Source organism: Archocentrus centrarchus, chromosome 8, assembly GCF_007364275.1.
Source record: "Archocentrus centrarchus isolate MPI-CPG fArcCen1 chromosome 8, fArcCen1, whole genome shotgun sequence".
In the NCBI taxonomy this organism is placed as follows: Eukaryota; Metazoa; Chordata; class Actinopteri; order Cichliformes; family Cichlidae; genus Archocentrus; species Archocentrus centrarchus.
This window is the reverse complement of record NC_044353.1, coordinates 10,234,791-10,256,015: the sequence shown is the minus strand read 5'-3', so window position 1 is coordinate 10,256,015 and position 21,225 is coordinate 10,234,791. Positions and strand designations below refer to the sequence as shown.

Here is a 21,225-nt window from a genome sequence, read left to right as displayed (position 1 = left end):
AAAATGTGTGTGTGTGTGTGTGTGTGTGTGTGTGTGTGTGTGTGTGTGTGTGTGTGTGTGTGTGTGTGTGTGTGTGTGTGTGTGTGTGTGTATCTCTGTGTCCATCAACTGTGTCTGTGCGCATGAAGGCTTATTTTAATTGTTGCCATGGAAACAGAGTGCTGCCAGAGAAGTCCAGATTCAAAGAGGGCATCTCTCCCGCTCTCTCTGTCTTTTTTCTCTTGTTCCTCCTCTTCTCCTCCATCCCTCTCTCTAATCTTTCTCTCTCTCTTGCTCCTCTCTTCTTCTCCCTTCTGCTTTTAAAAAAAAATCAAAAAATCTTTTTTGCTTCTCACCAAGGTCCTCCTTCGTTTACACTCTGCCTCTCTTTCGTTTCCTTTGCCCGCCCTCCTCCTCTTCTTTTCTTTACGCGAGCCTCTTATCAGCCCTCCCTCGTTCCTTCCCTCCCACTTCTCAGTCCTTCCTGGAGAGTGGTGTGCAGTTGACTATTAACACAGGGACCCGTAATTAGCGCTGACGAACCTCCAGCAATTAGTTTCAGCTAAAGAAGTTGTTCTGTCATCTCTGCATACATCCCTTTATCCCTCTTTCAATCTCCCCCTTCCTCTCTGTCATTTCCTGTCTTATTGGCTGTCAGCTTTGCATTGTTTTAGTGTTTTTGTTCTTCTTTGTACCTTCCCTCTGCCTCGTTAACGGCAGTCATGTACAAGAGATGCACACAATACACCACTCAGAAGCAAGTTTATGAGAAACTACACCCCCATCGCCCTGGGTATCTCTGCCTACGAAACCAAAGTGAGCATCTATTCCCTCCGACCGTTACACCTACACCCAGCTATATGCTGATAGACTCGAGAGGACACATGCTCTCCCACTCACTCAGATGTAAACATGCAGGGAACACAGACATCTTCTCAGAGAGCTTCTTTTTCATGTCTGGCTTTATCTCCAGCTGTGTTGCTGCTGTCTTTTCACCTCTCCTCTTATCATTTCTGGATCTTGCTGATTTCTCTCTTTTCCTTCTCTTCAGTTGCTCACCTGGCCCTCTGCATCTTCGTTAATGAAAAGCTCTATAAATAATGCGCAGAGAAGAGGGAGTCTGACAGCAGGGGAGAGAGATACGGTCAAGTAGCAGGTGGGAGGCAGGTGAAAGGATGGAGGGATGGACAGCAGACGGCTGAGAGTGCTAAACTAGGCCAATAGGGGTTGAGTGAGGAGGGCAGGTATCATATGAAAGCCTTGCGAGTTGCTCCGAGCACCTTTGCCGTCAATTCCTTAATCAATTTCTGCTTCAGTCAGTTCGTCCTCATCTTGGGTCGGTGTGTCAATCATCTTGCTCCAGACAGTTAGTCAGTCAGCTGAAGTCGGCAAGGAGCCATCTTTTCCTCCATCTGCCCTTTATGTCTTTTGAGTTTGCTTGCTTTGTTCTTCCCTCCTTCCTTCCCTCTGCTGCACTCTCAGGCGTTTCATCTGGAGGGAGAGTTTATATCTTCTGTATACTATAGTGCTGCTTCAGGAGTCCACATAAATAATTGATGCTTGTGAGATTATACTTAAAACATCTAAACTGTACTCATGTCATACATATCTCTGTTACTGTTCATACTGGCATTTTGATGCAAAACCCTGAAAAAATATGGACTTTTTTAATTAGATATTTTCTAAAGATAAATATAACAAAGCCGTACCATGACAACAATGAACAGCACTGTGAGTGTGTGAGAGGAGGCAGCGCTACAGGGGCACTGTGGATGTTTCAGATAAGATAAGAAACACAAAATACAAACAAAATGAAAAGGTCAATAAATCTAAATCTAACATGATACAATAAGCAGATTAAATATAAAATGAATCCAGGTATTGTGGTACTGTAGTACTTTATAGTAGTATTGTAGTCTATAAACTATTAATGTGGCAAAAATTAGAGATACACATCTTCTGCAGTAGCAGTACTCGTACAGATAGTTCACGAGTAAGGTAACATTAGGCTTGCAGACAATGTTTTACTTTAAATGAATACATCCAAGAATATATTTACCAAATTTATTAATAAAACTAGAAGCACTCAGCGCAAACCTCCGCCAAGGCCATAGGGTTTACAGTGACGCTGTAATACGTGTATCTAAATACTGTGAAATAATCTTTCATCTTTCCCAGACAACAATAACTCCCTATCCCGCAATAGTGAAGAATCCTTAAAAAAATTCCTGGATCCAGATCAAAATTTAATCGCTTCTTCCTCTTGTCATTTCCAACCACTCCACAAAATTTCATCAAAATCCGTTCATAACTTTTGGAGTAATCCTGCTGACAAACAAACAGACAGACAAACAGACAAACAAACCAACGCGACCAAAAACATAACCTCCTTGGCGGACTTAATAATACATGAAAAATGACCAAAGATCAAAAACCGTATTCATGTTATTTGCCTTATTTCATTTGTACTTATTTGATTCCAGCTCAGTGTGAGAGTCTTGCTTTGCTGTCATTTACGGCAGCACCAGTTTCTCCTTTCTCTGCTCTCAGTTTGGATGTTCGTTCACGTCCTCAAACACTGGCAATGGATCCACAGGTGAAGCGTAAAAAGCCTTTTAATTGAGTTGATGACAATGCTTTATGGTAGCATTAGTATAATAAAAGCTTCCTAACAGGTATTAAACCTAAAGTAACATAATAAGACATTTTTAGTCATGTCAGCTCACTTGAGCCCAGTTTGGAGTTAAAGTCACAAACTACTCCAAATAAACAGAAATTTTTAGTGTAGCAAGTGTGAAATACCTCTAAATTGTTGGACTCTTCACTGTCAGCTTCCTCCATTCTAGAGTACTGTGCAAAAGTCTTGAGCTACCCCTCATTTCTTTATCTCTATGTTTCCAAGGAGCCAGACTTTCTTGTAATGTTTTAAAGTGGTCTTGAGCAACAGTTCTCCGGGCTTTCTGAAGCTCTTTCAGAATTTTTCTTTGGACATTGGCTACTTTTTCACTCATTTTCAGTTCAGTCCTTGTAGCTGACTGTGGCAGCGGGGTGTGGTTCGGGGCACGGCTGCAGGGGAGAGGTGGGGCAGTGGGTTCTGAGAGGGGCGTCGGGGGGATGTGCAGGGTTTGATTGTGTGTGTTCTTGTCTTTTTACACAGTAGCTGGCAGGAGGAGGGAGGATTTGAGCTGAGCTGAGGTGGACGACTGGCACGCATGTAAAAGTTACAAAACAAGAACACAATAAAGAGTGCTGCGACATACAACCCGGTGTTGCTGTTGTGTGTGTTTTGGGACTGACCATAGGCTTTAGTGCTACACTGACCATTTTCAGAGGAATGTTTTTTTGTTTGTTAAGCTTCTTAACACTGACCTATGAATTATTCAAGTATAATAAAGGCACCAAACTCAAGGGATGAACCCCCATCGCCCTGGGTACAGACAACTTAGCAAAGAACCAATTTTAAATGGTATCTTTAGGCACTTTGTTTCTAGCAGCCTGTCACAAAAACACATAATTTCTTCCCTTTTCTTTAGTTGAATCTATGAAAAAATAAGAGCTATTAGCTGAAAACTTGGCATATCTTGATCTGGTTTTCAGTGTGTCCTTAAAAACTTTGAGGAAACTGGACAGAAGAAGAAGTGGCAGGCCTAAATATCTACAGCAGATGAACGGTGTCTGAAAGCCATTCATATTAAGAAATAGGAAAAACCTGACACAGGATCTGAGAGGGGCATCTAGCTCTTCAGTTGATCCATCTACTGTTCATTGAAGTCTCATCAGAAATGGTCTCAGTGGAAGGGTGACTGTGAAGAAGCCATTCTTTAGGAAGGGAGACAGGGAGAAAAGGCTGAGGTATGCCATGTTACACAAGAACTGGACTGAAAATCAGTGACAACAGGTCTGATGGAGTGCTGAATCTGAATTTGAAATTTTTGGTTCAAATTGTCGTCAATATGTATAGAGGAGGTCGGGAGAGAGGCACAACGGTGAGTGCCTACAATCATCAGTAAAACACAGTGGAGACTCTGTGATGGTTTGGAGCTGCATTTCAGTCAGTGGTGTTCGAGTTCTTGCCAAAATTGATGTAATTATGAACCCAGAAAAGTACCATCAGAGTTTTATCCACCATCAAATATCATGTGGAAAGCATCTGATTGGCAACAGCTTCATTTGTCAGCATGACAGTGATCCCAAACACACTGCCAATGCAGTAAAATCATACCTGGATAGAAAAATAAAACTGAAAATTATCAATCATGGATTGTTCTCCCCAGAGCCTGGACCTCAACATTATTGAAGAAGTGTGGGATCATCTTGACAGAAAACAGAACAAAAGGCAGAAACATCCAAAGAAGAGCTTTGAATGTCCTTCAAGAAGCCTGGAGAACTATTCCTGAAGACTACTTAAAGAAATTAGCAGAAAGCTGCCATTTCCATGTTTGCACATTTCAATAAATCACTGCACCTGTTTCCCATTTTCCAAGCAATATATAAAGAAATGAGGGGTGACTCAAAACATTTGCACAGTTCTGTATATTAACTTCCCTACTAGTAACTGTGAACTGCTGCTGATGCATGCAGTAGACACAGAACTGTATGAACTGAACTGAGTAGATTGGTCCCTGCTGTCATGCTACACAGTCTAGCTCTCTGAGTTGCTGTCTGACCCAAATATCAGATTGGCGCATCCATACCAAAAATTTGACCTCATCTCTTGTCTCTGTTCTTTTCTTTTAAAGTTACATTTTTCTTATTCTTTCTCTTCCTTCTGTGCCCCATTTCTTTGAATTGCCATTAAAATTTGCGCTTAATATGATGCATATAGCCTTGTGTTATGCCTGAGATTGGCATCTCATTTGTTAACCTCTGTTTGTATCTCTCCATCTCTCCTTCCCTTTTTTTCTTCTTCTCTCTCATCTTGCTTTGTCAAATCTCTGCCTACTTCTTTTTTTCTTTTCTATCTCCACCTCTTTCTCCTCCTCCCTGTCTCTCCAGGTATTACTCTCCCACTCCTACACCATGCCTGTCTGCGGATGCCGTGGCTGCTCCTCAGCTTACGGCCATGCCAGGGCCTGCTCTGGCACCCCCTCGGTTGCTCAGGAGCACGAACGGGTCGGAACCCTGCATCCACCCCCGCCACCATCGCTCCACTGCCGCACCGGTTCCTCTCTCTGCCTGTCTTTCCTTCTCCTGCTGCTATGCCTTCTCCACCTGCCCCCGGCCTGCCACTCACGGAGAGAGAAGCCCGGCGGAGGAGGCGGTGGTGGCCATTACATTCCCATCCCTCAGCCTCCTCCCCACCACATGGCCCTGCCCAACATCTTGCGTGGCCTCAGCATCGCTGTCGTCTTGGTGGGCAACTCCAGTGAAGTGGCGCTGGCTGGGGCCAGAGAGAAGGAGGACTTCCTTCACATGGCGCCAAATGTTGAAGTGCTGACCATGAATGAGACGGACCCTAAAAGCATTATCAAGAGCATCTGTGACCTAATGACAGAGCACTGGCTGCAGGGCGTTGTGTTTGGGGATGACACTGACCAAGAGGCCATCGCCCAGATCCTAGACTTCATTTCAGCCCAGACCCATATCCCCATTCTCGGAGTACGTGGGGGCTCCTCCATGATCATGGCTGCCAAGGTAGGTCACGTCCACACAAAAGGACAGCTTTTGTAGCGAGGAATTAGCACCATTTACAGCAACTGTGTGAGGAATTATGTGTAGGTGGTGTCTTAATATTAAATGCTGGTCTGTCATTGATGTTTTGAATCAATGGCTGTCAGTAAAAAACAATTATGCCAAACCACATTTACACCTCCATTTTAATTCTTGTCTTGTTATTGGGTGACCAGCGCAGACAACTTATCAAACTGCCACTCTAGTGGAGAATGTAATGCTGTTTTCTTCTCGCAAGGCCAGTCCTCACTCTAACCTTAAATCTCAGCTGGATTTCATTTCGATTGGCTGCTGTCAATCATGCTTGTCCTGCTGCTTCCTCTGTGAAATCTTGTCAAGGACTGATTAGGTTTTCCAATCAACACAAGCTGGATTTAAAGTCTCTAGACTTTGCTACACACATTGCTCACACTGGTGATCAAAAGTAACCCCAACCCTAAAACTCTGCTATCAAAATATGTGATTTTGTATTTGGCAGTAGGAGTAAAAATAAAAAAAATCCGATTGACACGCATGAAAAACAATTTACATTTCTTTCCAGAAGAGTCCATTTTTCTCCCAAACACAGTAAGGTTTAGAGTCATGGTCCACTTGTATTAAAGGCATCACCTCTTTTCACAGCAGTGTATGTAAATCTCATTTTTACAAGAGATATAACTTGTGGTTTTGTGACTTCAAAATTAAATAATGCACTTTATTGCACTTTCATGGCCTTTTTTTATTAAGCCCAGATAAAAGAGAGAAGACTTCTCAACTCTTCCTCCACCACTTTCCTATTTCTTGTTAGCAGATGGGCAGACAGACAGACAGACAGGCAGGCAGACAGGCAGACAGACAGACATGCTAAGCTGGGGTGCCTCACTTGAAAGACAAAGCGCCAGCAGAGCTGATGCCAGTGACAGGATCAGCTGGAGATTGCACCAGAAAAGAGAGCTAGATCTCTGCCTGTTTACTACGCCCTGCCTAATGGGATAAAACAATCTGCTGCTGCTTTATCTGTGTCCGCCTGGGATCTGGGTTTGGATGCCGCTTCTCAAAATCAGCTCATTCATTTGGCAGTAGCTGTAAAAAAAAATAAAAAAAATAATGAAAATCAGTTAAGGAAAAAGTGTAGATCCATGCAAGGAAAGTGAAACCTGGAGTCTCAGTCTTATCTCTGCCGTCCATGTCTTCATGTAGTCATCCTCCAGTTTGTCCGCGTACCCTCTGATGGCAACAGGTCGTTGCACCAGCAGAGACGTGAGCAGCAGTGACACGCTGAGGCCAGCGGCCACCACTGTAACTCTTCTCTCTGTTCCTTCTCATTAGAGCTCTAAGGAGCGAAGTGGCAGCGAACCGTCCACTCCCATTTAAAACCGGAGACTGTGGAGACTGCTACTCGTACATACACATTCCTCTTCCACTTTATGTCCTCTCTTTCCTCTTGGTCTCTCTTAACCCCCAACCCCACTAACCACATTTTATTAAAAAAAAAAACAAAACATATAAATCCAACTGTCCTCCTACTGTACGGAGAGCTGCATTATATGTTAAAATGTGTGTAAAATTATGTTTTACTGAATGGAAAGATGCAGGCTGAAGAAGATCTAGGAGAAAGAAGGAGTGGGCCTGTGTGAGTATGTGTGTTTGTGTGTGCGCGGGAACAGTATTGTTCATTAAGTCCACGTGCCGTAAGTGCACCAGGCAGCAGGAAAAGAGCAGCGTTTTGTGGAAAAGGATTAAATGGATTTCCCCAAACGCAAGCCAGAGACTACCTCCCTCGAGAGCTTCCTACTGGCTGCGCTGAGGTCCAGGAGAGTCAGGAGGGACAGGGTTGTGCTCAGGCTCAGCCTCCAAACGGATTTGTGTCTGCCTAATGGGCTGAGACAGCAGAGTGACGAAAGTACGGCAGAGAAGGATCAGAAGGCGGGAGAGAGAGAGAGCGAGCGGGAGAATGCAAAATACATGGGTAAAAATAGAGAAACTGAGCTAGTGAGTGGAAAATGAGACTGAGTGGGGCAAATTCATCTTTGAGTGGATCAGGTGGGGTTCAGATGGGGCTGCCTGTAGACGTGACGGGCAGATGAGGCTAGAGGGCAGAAAAGTAGACATAGTTTAACACCATTCAGACTGGGAGGAAAGGGGGGCTGCCTCTAAAAGTGAGTGGTAGGTGCTGAGAGAGATAAAGAGAGAGGAAGAAGGAGAGAACTTTTCTTCCTCATGGACAGCTGAGATGGAGAAATGTGATAAAGAGTAAGTGTGGAAGATAAAATGAAAGGCAGAGTTATAGAGCTTAAGAAAAATTGGGTTTTGGTATTTGTGTGTATGTTTTTTTTTCTGAGAAAGCATCTCAAGGAAATGGACTGACAAAGATTGGGAAATTGGGATTGGAGTATGAGGCATTTATCTTAGGGTCTCTCATCATCACACACACACACACACACACGCAGACACACGCGGACATGCACAAATGAGTGCATCCGCCAAGACTGAAGGCCAAATGCGGCTATTACAGTTGACATGATAACTCCTCCTTTTTCATTACACATCCAAGGGAAGATGATAACGGGAAACGACACAGAAGGTGGAGAATGCGGTGTTTTGGGTTTTAGTGTGTGCTGAAGAGAAGAGTTTTCAAGACTGGTACAAGATAATTCCATAAAATGTGCACTCTGCAGTGGAGAAAGTGTGAAGAGTCAAGTTGAATCCTTTTCGGAAAAATGTTGTATCTTTTTCACATATGCATGAGTGTATTAGTAATGAAACACAAAGCAGTATCATTATGATGGAGTGACCTTTGAGGGCAAAAACTGATGCAGAAGAGGCAGAATCTGCACTTCCTCAAATTTCCCCTTGAGAGTGACTCCAAAAGTTAGCAGATTCTCATAGATTCGCATAATAAAGTCACAGAGAGCATAAAACATGATTGTAGCTTCTGGATTGGAAAATGATACCAATGCGGAAGTGCCTAAAAACCTTCATTCTAGCTGAAGACCACCAGATGACGATAGCTATGATTGCAAAAAGTCTATGGGAAAATGGCTTTCTTTTTGGGCCATATTGATTGAAAAATTAAGTCTGTTTTGTTAATCTTGGTCATACTATGTGGTATGAAACCTCACACTGTGGTTTCACAGTGTGAGTGTTACGCCAGCAAATCCATTTTTTTGCAACCAAAATGCCAATGGCAGAAATGCGCACCTCGAGGCTTCACACTGGGACTTCAGTAACCAGCAGGTGACATTATGGTAGTTAGGTCCATCTTTTATACTACCTGTGGTGCAAATGCCCAACTTTAGGTTGCATCCACATGTGCATGGGTATTCTTTAAAAAATTTTTTGAAAAACTATCCAATCCACAAAAAAGCAACAGTGGAGATATAACCCTGACTTGATAGAAATGTGAGCCAGTCACAAGCTTGCAGACTATAACACAGCGCTGGGCCTGACATCAAAAAAAGCGATAACAGTGCAGATCTTTGATGTTGCAACACAAACTCTCCTGTGTACGCAGAAACAGAGCTTGTGAACATTGTTTTTCAAAAGCTGCATTTTCAGTGACCTAAAATGCCATTTACATGCGGACTGAAGGCCAAGATGCATAGAAAAAGCTGCATGTACCAAAATACCCGTGTACATGTGGACAAGGGCTTAGAGCAGAAATAAACATGTTTTTGCAGCCTGGTGCATGTACAAAAAGCTATTTTAGTCTCTAAAGCTACTTTGATATGCTTCACCCCTGCTTTGAGTCACTGAACTTTTTTAGAGCATTTTTAATGCAATTATCTGAATAATATCATGGCTTAATGTGCAGTTAATTGTAGTAAAACCTTATCCAAGAAGTCAATACCCCAGTTTTGATGCTGAACCCCATAAAGTCAATGATCACTACCGAAAAAAAATCCAAAGTTAACAACAATAGCGTGTGCAACACATCTGTCTCTCTGTCATCTCTTTTAACATCTGCAACGAGCCAAAAACTGGGAACAAAGTGAAGGAGTTACTCAATGAATAAAAAAGTGGGACTACAGCTACCACATTCTTTGCTTCTCTGGGTATAGTTCTTAGTGGGAAATGGCATTACTTTAACAAAATTGAACTTGTGTGAGCACGAAAGGACTGGAGTTAAATAGATGGAAGGCATGGAAGGAGGAATCCAGGGGGCTCCATATTAGTAAGAAACGAAGAAGACGGCGGAGGAGGAGGGGAAGGGTGAGAGATGGATGAAGGCAAAGGGCCCTCGCATCTCCCTGAAGGTTGATTCTGTTCATCTGGATGCAGCGTTTTCAGTGGGAGAAAGTTTCATCACTCATCCCAGTGACTTCTTCAGTCTCAGCTGACCGCAGGTTTCCCCAACCTTATGGTAAATGGACTGGTTCTTATATACTGTAACACTTTTCTACTCTACGTGAAAGCTCAAAGTGCCTCTTTTATACAACGTGTCTTCGTTCACCAATTCACACACAATCATGCACGCACTTCTCCATCTAAGTGCTTTTAGTAGGCTATTAGTAGTATTCAAAGAGAGTTGGTGAATGGCTGCACAGCACTGTAAGATGGTGAGAGAAATACCCTTAGGCACCCACCTCAGTTCAGCGATAGTCATTCCTTTTTCACACAAATGTCCTCCTTGACTTCTTGCTCAGCCAGTGTACCCTCCTGTCCTGGATGTGCACATTTGCATCACTGAAGGAGTAGCCATTCAACTGTAGGTCCTATCCTGACGAGGTCGCTCTTCTCGTTATGCCATTCACTTAGTCAGAGATTGTTTGGTTTCCCTGATTTATAATCCACAGCAGTCCTCGTGGCACTCTACTGTGTACGCTATATGGCTCAGGTTGTGCGGAGGAACCCGATCCTTGGGGTGGACCAATTTTTGGCATAGCGTGTTTTGGTGTTTGAAAGCCACCTAATGTGACGTTTTGAAAAATGCGTGTTCCGGTACTCCTGACACGTACAGGATCACTAAAGGTTTTCGCTTAAGCAGCGGACGTTCTTCGTCTCTTCTGAATCACCTGGAGCTTTCTTTAGGCGCCTTCCCAGCTTTGACAAATGCTCAGCTGAGATAACCACATTTACTCAGGGCCTCTTTGATATGATGTTCTCCTGCTTCCCTGGTCTCTGTGTCTGCGGGGATGGTGTTCGTTCTGTGTTGTAGTGTCCTGATGACATCCAATTTGTGCTTCAGCGGATGATGAGAGCCAAACCTTAAAAATACTGATCTGTATGCCTTGGTCCCTCCCTGGTGAACTTTATGTGTTTTTCCACCAAGTAAATGTGATCAGTGAATTGTGGTATGTCCTGAGAGTAGATTTTTACCCAGGTGTTGTCCACATACCTGAACCAATGGCTCAGTGGTGTTCCAGGACAGGATATCAGAGCCCTTTTCTCCTCTTCCTCTAGTCCTGCGGACCTGCAGTCAGCTGGGACTGAAGAGGTCACTTAAATGAGTGATGAATGAAACGTTTCTTCCACTGGAAACATTGTGTCCAGAACAGAATCAACTTTACTTACCTGGATTATTCAGCATGCATCAAGACACTCACATCTATATCAATGAATAAGATCAGTGAGGGAGGCAGGGTTTGGCGGTAAGTAAGAGGATGAGTGCTCTGAGTGCATGACTGAGAAAAGAGAGGGAGAGGGGAACGGAGACCTGTTTGCAGCAGCGGTATTACCATCTATCCAGCAAAAAAGAGAAGCTGCCTATGCCTGGATAGAGGAGTACGGGAGAAGAAGACTGATGGAGCACAGCTGTCCCCACACCTGTGAAAGACAGGATAAGATAAAGAAGGGAGAGAAAACAGAGCGACTGATCCAACAGTTTAAATGTGTGTGAGTCTATAGGCATCTGTGTGTTTATGCGGCTTTGTGTGCTTCGGTACCTAGCCAACGTCACTGTAGCTGCCAGTCCTTTGTCAGTAGTAATTTCCAGCACCACCCTGCTTGTTGTAACACCACAGTATCTATCGGACTGCAGTAATCAGCATGATCTAAAGCTTTGGCTAATGCTCATATTATCAAGACATGGGGAGCTATTTTCCTCAGCTTGTCTAGAAGGTATAGCTTTGTAGTGGTACAAATAGCTGTAGTTGTCACCAATCACCCCAGGGCCGCTACACAACAAGAATAGCAAACTAATCCAAGAGAGGAGGCTGCTGTTGTAGATTAGGAGAGAGATAGCATCCACTTGTGCATAGGATTTAACTATAGGATCATCAGCAATTAATGGCAAAAAAGGAAAGCAGCCAACCCCGATTACTGGAGGGAAACTCTAATATAATATGAACAACATTTGCACACATGCAGACCTATGCAGGAGGACACAAAAGGAGCCACAGGCAGGCACATGCTGACACACGTGTTGTTGTTCTTTTTTTTTTTTTAATAAATGTACAGTAAGACATGTGTTGCAAGGCCAATTAATGCATGCATATTAAACAGCTATTCTAAGAAACTCTAAACTGGCTCCACAGCAAATTGCAGCTGCAGCGTCACCGCCGCATACACACAAAGCATCAACAGGGATGCACGGGCACTCGGGGGCTCCGGCACACAAACAAATCTGTTCCCTGAAATCTATTGTGCAACTGCCATCTTTCTTCAGGAGCAAAACAGCAGGATGCGATCAATTAACTTTTGCCCAAATAATTCAGGCTTTTCATCGTTTCAAACGTGGTCATTTGCCCGTGGGTGTCCGAGCCTTTTGTAAGAGGAGAGAGGGAGCAATTTTGTGTGTGAGCCCAGCTGTCCCTGTTTGTGTGTCTTTGTGTTCAGAGGAACCAGGCTGATGTTGAACCGCGTCCAGGTGTAATTGCTGTGGAGTGTGCGAGTAAGTCAGTTGAACCATTTAATCACAGTGCAAGGGTGAATTCAGTGGAGCAATTAATGACCCCCCCCCCCCCCCCCCCCCCCCCCCCCAAAAAAAAAAAAAAAGAAAAAAACACGTTCCCTTCATTCTCTGTATTTATGTTTACCCTACGGGGCTTTTAAATGTTTGGTTGCAAAGAAACAAACTTGTTTAGGCATCATTTTCTGAGCAGTCACCGTGGCCTCTTGAGGTTTTTATCCAGGGGGGGGGTTAAACATAAACGTTTCTGCATTTATATTCCCAATTAATGTCCTACAATAGCACCTATTGTTGTAGCAATCACCGAGGTCCTGTACTCTATTAATGTAATGTGCTGTTCGGCTTGGCAGCACCGCGTCCTCGCTAAAACATAGACGCAATTAGGAGCAATTTGTAAATGATAAGAGAATTAAAAAATGAGTGTTCCTCTGCCTGATGTCTCTCCCTCTCTGAGTTTCTCTTTGTCTGTTTGTATTTCTCTTCCCTTTTCCCCATCTGTCTCTCTCTGTTCCAGTCTCTCAGTCGCGTCTTTAATTGTTTAATTCATTTGTGGATTTTTGTTGTGTCCAGCAAAGCACAGTGAACCCCTTGTAGCAGCTTTCTGATCTCTCCTTTCATCCCAGATATGTTCTCTTTAATATTTTTTTTTTTTTGGGTTTCATCCCCAGGTGCATCTCTGCTGATTTACTGTCTGTGTGCCTCTCACAATGTCCCAAATGGCTGCTTTCAATTGCAAACGGATGACTGGGAAATTTCTTTATCTGGAACTTGGCTTTTTTTTCAGATTGTACTTTTTTTTTGTTTTTTTTGTTTGTTTTTTTACTGTCCCACAAAAATACTCACTGAACGCATATATAAAAGCTGTAAATACAGAAAAACAAACTATTAATGCTTGAGACTAATTAACATAAATAATAACACATCTTTGTCATGTTTATTGGCTTTACCCCTGTGTTTCTCTGTGTTTTCCTTTTTCCTGTGCTGTTTGTATTCTCCCTGGAAGTGCCTTCATGTTTGTCTGTTTGAGTTTATTTGTTCAGATTTTTCCTGCTTTATTTTGAAGGTCCCTCGTGTAGCTCTCTGTTTTTACTTACCTGCTTTTTTTCCCCTCTTCCTGTCCTTTTTAGCATCTGTTCCCTCATTCCCCCTCATCTTCCTCATTTACTCCCAAAGTTTGGGGAACAGCTTTACCTAAAATGGCAAGCTTTACACTGAGGAGGATCACTCCAAAACTATAGAAAGTTTTCTAAATTTCTGCTCGGAAATGTCCCCTCACTAGTCTGCTCTTACCTTCTCATTGTCCTGGTTTAGAAATTGTGACAGCTCACTTTGTGTGTGTGTGTGTGTGTGTTTGTGTTCCCCTTTCCTTTCCTCGAGCAAGAGAGGGAGACAGGAAGAGGTAGTAAAAAATATCGAGAGTCCTAAATTTATGTGTCCTATTTTCTAACCCTGTTGGTCTCAATTTACTTCGACCATTTAGAATGTGGCCATTTTTAAACTTGCTCCATAACTTTTCATTCTACACCTTACCCTGTCTGAACTGCACTCTTACATTCTGTTTGTCATTTTTAACTTTTGATACCTGAAGATTGATATTATAAACAAACAAAACAACCAAAAAAAAAAACGTATATATTATTTTTTCTACATCTTGGATGATGAACTGCCGTTTTACTTTTTCCTCTCTGTTTGTGAAATTGGATTATTGTAGATGGTCTGTTTTGTCCTGTGGCAGCTCGTGAGTTAGACAGACAGATTGACAGTAGATGTACAGGTTAATCCACCTTCCTTGCTCCCTGTTTTTCAGGCCTTGTCACTCCCTCACCTCTTCCTGTTCTCAGGTGCCAGTAGAGCTGAGCAAAATTTATCAGGAATGCTGCATTAAATCTGAACAGTTCATCAATCCCTCACCTCCTTTTTCTTTACCTCCTCTCAGGTTTAGGCATTGTCTCAGTCTCACCCCTCCCCTCTCTTTCCCTCCTCGCTTGGCCTCTTTTTTCTTAATTTTCACTCTCTGTCCCTCTGGTATGGGACCACACCTTTGTCTCAGTACCAGCCCTCCCTCTAGACAACCTGCCTCAGCCACATCTTCTATCCCTTTGTACTTTTATGACTACTGCCTCTACACCTGTGCCTCTCCTTCCTCTAGATGCAAAAAATCCAGTCCTCCACCCTTTTCCCACTATACCCTACCACTACCACCAGGACCTACAAGCAACTCCTCCTTTCTTATCCGCCCCTTCTCCAACCTCCATCCTTCCCTCTTATCCTCTTGTGGACCTTACACCAGCCCTTTGCTGGGACTCCTATTAGCCTTATCATTAACTGCCTCTGCCCTGATACAGAGGTGGAAAGGGAATGGACCTCTATCTATTCATAGGCTGAGATGAGTCAGTGCTTTTCTATAGTATAGAGAATAGTATAGAAAAACATAGTACATATGGAGAGGAGGAATAAAGTGCTGCACCTTACTGCTTCCGCTGTAACACTTAACATGACCCTATTTACATCTGTCCGGTCATAAACCTCTGCTACTCTTCCCGGTGACGGGTTATGAGACAGCCCTGTTAACAGCATCTCCCAGCTGAGCAAGTTCACTTCACTGATTGTTCATGGCACTGTTCAGAGTGTCAATCAAAGGTGGCACGAGTAGGATTTTAACATTTGCAAATCGGTTTTGCCTCATGAGTTTATCTACTGGAAGCACGCACGAGCGCTGGAAAACTTGGCAGCCTGTGAATTAGATTTTAGTTTGTACTACTTGGTCAGATTTAGCCAAATTTTATTGCACAAAAACAAAAACATTCAGTGCATTTTTTTTTCAGTGACTCTGAATCAAAACATGTTTCCCAATCTGTTAGAAAGGTTTGAGATGGAAATCATGTGCCTTTATCCTGCATCATGTTTTTAGACAAGCCATTCATTTTTATGTAATTCTTGAGATATATATGGATCATGCTTAACTTAAAAAAAAAATAAACAAAAAACAAACAAGCCTCAAAACAAGATAAATAATAGTAATTTCTTTTTGTAAATATAAATATTTATGAGCATGGTCATGAATATTCACCCTTTTTTAAACTGTGTGTCAGTTTCTGGACTCATTCTAAGTGGTTTTCGGCATCGCGACAAGGTGCAAGAACAAAATGAAACGGCAGCTGAACATGGCACTTGAGGTCTGTTTATTCAGTAGCGACTTGGTTTCAGAGTCTGCGAGCTGAGAGGTACAGTCTGAGATAGGAGGATCACTCTGTGTGAGTCACACTGCTTGTCTGGTCATGTCAGCGCTCAAATCCTCCACAACTTCAGCAAGTCTGTCTTCAAGGTGCTTTGGATATGAGCGAGAGGAAACACGGAGAACATGGAGCATATATTTCCATTAAATTAAATCAATATTTTTTCCACCCTTTTTTGAGAGCACAGTGTAGACAGACAGGAAAGCAGGGCAAGAGAGTGTGGGGGGAAGGCATGCAGCAAAGGGCCTCGGGTCAGAATCAATCCCGGGCCGCAGCACTCAGCTTTGTGGCATATGGTCGCCTGCTCAACTTGTGAGCTAAACCGGCACTCGTGTTCAGTTTACTTTTATTTATGTTGCACCAAATTGCAGCAACAGTCATCTTAAGGCAGTTTGTATTATAAGGTGAAAACCCAACATTGTTATAAATGACAAGCTCAACCATCCAGGAGAGAAAGGGAAGTAAAAAGAAAAAAAAAAACCTTTTCTTTGGGTTAAAAACTCATCATGCTAGATCATCACAGATAATACTACAAGACCATTTCCAATAATAATGCATACCAGATGATAGCAAATGTATTCACAATAAATTAGCTCTATTGTGGGTATTGGTCATGCTACATTGGTCATAAATGAAAAGAATCCATACGACATCACTAAGTCAATTTTATTTTTAATTACAGTTTGCTTGGATTCATTTATGTGTACAATAGAATTTTATGGAACAATAACAGAATATGAACACAGCATTGCACGTAGTTAATAAATTCAAATGTTATCACCCGTGTGCCAGTGCAGACACTTTTAACTCAAGTTTCCCTCCTGCCTCTTTCTGATCATTTATTTAGTTTACAGGTTCTGCCATTCACCTTTGCAGCGTCCGTTCACACTGGGCCTCCTCTGTTACAAGCTGTGTATCAGTGGATGAGGAGGAAATAAACAAAATTAGGGTATTAGAGGGGGAGAGAAATGCAGATAGAGGGATAAAGGGGGGGTAAGTAGTGGAGAGGCAAGAGGCAGGGACGTGGAACAAGAAAGGCGTAACACCACAGTGTGCTCGCTCAATTACTCACCAGTGCTGAGCCAAGCTGGCCGTCATCAGAACCACATGCTGTGACACACACATACACACACGTGCACAGCTGCAGATGCACTCAGCAGCCTGTGCATCAGAGCAATATGCTCAGATGTGTTCCTGCTGACCCGCAGTGTAAAAATTATTCAGGCTGGACACCCTTGCCTTTCGTGCTCATGCTTACTTTACTTCCCCTTCCTCCACGTTCACAACCGTCCGAGCTCACGTATTCCCGAAACACGGGGGTCTTTGACAAGTGCAAAAAATTTCACGCATGCGCACAAGTTGTGACAATCCAATCTCTTTGGGTGTCAGAGGGAGTTTCTGTCTGAGCTGCCCCCTTGTTAGCGCACGAGGTTTTCAGCCTGAGATGGGTGCCAGGTGGGAAAGCAGGCCAGACCCTGGCTGTGCACTGCAACATCCAGGTGGATCACGGGTAGAGAAATGCAGCCACGCAGTGAATGTAACCATTGCAGTAAATAAATAGAAGTCTGTGCTCAGATGGGAGTTTGCACATAATGAAATCACAGGAGCAAACTCATTTTCTTAAGTCCGCTTTTTTCTTTTTTGTGCCGTTTGTTTAAGACTCCTCAAAGGGCCACAGAAAACAGTACTTTGCCTGTACTTTGGATAATTACAAATAAAAATGCAGTGTTTGACTGTAAACAATATCATATTTGCTCACTTTTGAAAACCTGGTGCCTTGTATTTATAGCTGCTTCTCCACTAAAGCATTTGTGGGGTAGAATTTTTCCTAAAAAAAACAAAACAAAAACAAGAAACACAAAAAAGATCTTTTTGCTCAACCCCATTCTGTCTCGCTGCATCGCTCCCTCTCTGTTTTTTTTTTTTTTTTTTTTTTATCTCAACTGCTCTGGTGCTCTCCTGCCCCTCTCTCACTTTCGCACGTCATGTGAATTGAAGCGAAGCAAGCTCCTGTGATGAATGTAAATATTGCCCATCCCCTCCCTTGTTCTCCTAAATTACAGCAAACACCACCTCCTCTTTAGTCTTCACTCCCTCTGTCTCGCCGCATTTACCCACAACCCTGCAGTTCGTCCTAGCACGTCGACCGGCAGGCAATCTGCCCGGCCTTCAGCGTCCATACAAACACATTTACAGATACAGTACACAGATATATGAGTCAGACGTGATAAATAGACAATACTCCGAGAGGAAAAATACACCTCCAGCATGTATATTGCTCACTTTGTGGAGCCCATCAGCACAATGTGAAGGCCTAGACTGCCAGCGCATCATGAATACGCTTGGGGTATTATCCCCAGCCTTGCATTGATAATCGATAGACACAGGCATCTTTCTGTATTGGAATTACTAAAACGATTCACCGTACTCCGGAACTTTTTGAGATGCAATTTTGCGAAAATGTTCAGACTCAGATGTGACAATGAAAATGAATTTACTGAAAAAAATAACTGCACTTTAAAAACTTGAAGTCACTGGAATCAGGATACTTAAATATGACGGGAGTCACACGAATTGACGCTACATCCTAGTGGTACACTCTGTCACCCTGACCTATTTCAACTGCAAAACCAGCACAGAGACTCGAGCTTATGGCACCCAGTGACATATGTATGTATGAGGTGACAACTTCCAGCATTTTATTTCACCTTGTCATAGAAAGTCATTTTTATTTTTTTGCTGTTGGACACCGACTGCAAGTACTTGCAGCTACCAAATTGTTGCACAGAGGTCGAGGGCTTTGCACGCTCAACCCCTGATAGCTGTAAGTGCTTGCAATCGGTGTCTGACAGCAAAACTAAAAAATTAAATGCAGTCACAGGATAACCACAGAATTTTCCCAGTCCCAAGGATGTTCCCTCCTTGTTTAAGTCTTTCCGTCAGAAAGCAGGATAACTTAAAGCAGAGGAGTTTACAAATTAAATTCAGCTCTATAGGAACTTCCTGTATGTGGATGTTGGTGCATGGTGAAGACTTCTTGCTACAATCGGTTATGGTTCTGACTGAAAACCAGCTGTCAACACATTAAAAACCTCAAGTCGTGCAAATAACAAGCACTGGAGAAGAAGGCACGCATCTGCACGTTCGGTATCAGAAGTTATCATTATCGCAAAAAAACAACCCCCACCGGGCATTAAGTTATTTGCATTAGTTCTCCGTCACATCAGTGTCAGGCGCTTCTTGGGTGGACCAGAGCTCCTCTCGTCTCCTCTGAAGGCTGATTTGCATTACCAAAGTCAAACAGGCTTAATAGACTTTTATTGGCATGAGACGGCCGGGCACGGAGGGGGGGCTTTTATACAATGCAATATGCTAATAAAAAGAACGCTGTGTACTAGGACATCAACTAGCACATCAGCAACAACAAAAACAATCCCATACACATGCAGGAGCCTAAACCATAAGCCTGTATTTATGAACCCAATGGGCTTTTTTAAAGTGTAGTTTTCAGATTAAACACATTTTAACTGTGTTTTTGCAGCAATTAATGGTCCATTACGCACGTCTGAAGTTTATGGCACCGTAATCTTTGTGGTGTGAGGCTCTTGCACAGAATCACAGCTGACACTGTACTAGCAGACTCTTTGCATTGTGCTGTTACTCATGCCAAGGTTATTTTGTTCGATAGGAATGTGGAAGCAATAGCATCAAGTCTGTGTTGTATTATCTCCTTGTTCTGGATGAGGGCCAGTTGATAGTAGCACCTACCTACAGCATGTGGGCATCATCGTAGATGCTGCAGCAGACTGTTGCTGAACTTTTATCTCAGGAAGTGATGCCAGCAACAGAGATAAGAGTCTGAAAAAACCCGACCCAGAACCAAGTTTGTATCCTCTCGTATGATCAGATCTTGCTCCTTGTACAACATGATTTATGTGACCATGTGTATTATTTAAAAAATTAAGGTGGCCTGAGTTAAAGAATTGATTCACGGAAAGTAAATGAACAGAAGGGTCATATTTTATCTCCAGAGATTCACATGTCCTTGTATTGCTGCAGTCCAACTTCTGAGTTTTTTTTTTAAATCTGTGTTTCTCTGTGCTTGCTAAAGTTCCAGTGTGGTGAAATATCTCCTCCTCTGCTCCTGAAACCACTTGGTATCAAGGCCATTATCGTCTTCAAACTTGCTTTCACCTCGAGGTACAAAACAGCAGTCACACAGACATATGCCTCTGCTGTTATATAACACCAGATGATTCCCTCAAGATGGCTGCCTGTGCATTATAGATCTTTAACATTATTTTTAAGCCCCGAGGTACAAATACAGAGTGTAGCATCCTCCTGTTGTGGGAGAATAACATCTACATTCAACATGTGTATGTGCCTGCAGTGGACAGTGGATTTGTTGAGGTTGGAGGTTGTGCATGTAGAGCTTATTCTTCTTCTTCGTACTGTTACAGGGCTGCAGTTAAAATTCCTCTGTTTATTAACAGCAGCTACAAATAATCAGTGTCTCTCTTTCTATACCAGACCATCTCTTCTTAATGCAAATTTTGGAAGATCCAAAATGTCTGCAGTCAGTGAAGCCAGCAGCCACAGCCTCTCACAGTCTGTTAATTAACCTCAATTTGAGAAACTGACTTGTGGTATTAATTTCTTAATTTGTCAAGCTTTGCTGGTGTCAGGTGGACTTTGAGGCTATTTTGGAGGATGATTTTTTTCCCCTTTGTCTATAGTTAGTTGAATTTTATGTCTTTCAGGCATCCATATTAATATGTGGAGTGTCAGATGCCTTTTAAAACTCACTCAGCTAATTAAAATCGCCCTTTCTTCTGTGTAGGTGTTCTGCTGTCGGTGATTGACTCACTTCGAAGTTCTTTTTCAGTGTGATATTTTTGTTATGCTCACCTCTTGCATATTCTTTTTTTTTTTTTAACCTTAAAATGCTAATGAGCATTGCTGCCTCACTAGCATTTTGAAAATCATAATTGTTATATGTTTCATTAACGCTGTGATTTTTGTTTCTTAAGACTAAAAAGCAGCGAGTATAACAGAAAAGAGGGTGTTTTAGCAGCATTTGATCCAAGGTCAGCGAGGGGACGCGCCAGGCTTCAGGGGTGACTGACTTAACCACTCAGCTATCACTGGGCGCAAGCATTGCTTCTTTTTTGGTGTTGCACCCTGAAGGATTTTCTGTTATCAAGAAGACTACTCATGCTTTCTGTTTTAGCGCTGCTCATTTTTTTTTTTTTTTTAACCAAGATAATTTCTTCTGCAGTTCTTCTTGCTGACTTAGCTGGTAGCATCAACTGCGTCAACACAAATGTTTGTGCCGGTGACAGATGAAATCATGAAACACGCAGTTCACACAAACACGCCGGAAACTCTTTACCTCGCATGAGCAGCTCACGCACCACTCATGCACCAACGGTGATTTTGAAAGCAGCAGCATCTCTTCTCATATAGGCCTTTGTGTGCACAGTATGTGTATTACAGTGGCGTCTGTGGTGG

General features: G+C 42.8%; 1 protein-coding gene across 1 annotated transcript in view; it reads left to right on the top strand.

Annotated features, from left to right (window-relative positions):
- grin2ba (glutamate receptor, ionotropic, N-methyl D-aspartate 2B, genome duplicate a) overlaps positions 1-21,225 on the top strand; it is a 130,257-nt gene that overhangs the window by 26,526 nt on the left and 82,506 nt on the right. The window contains exon 3 of the mRNA XM_030735879.1: positions 4,975-5,613. Coding sequence (XP_030591739.1) covers positions 4,975-5,613 — 639 coding nt within the window. The remainder of the gene's footprint in view (positions 1-4,974; positions 5,614-21,225) is intronic.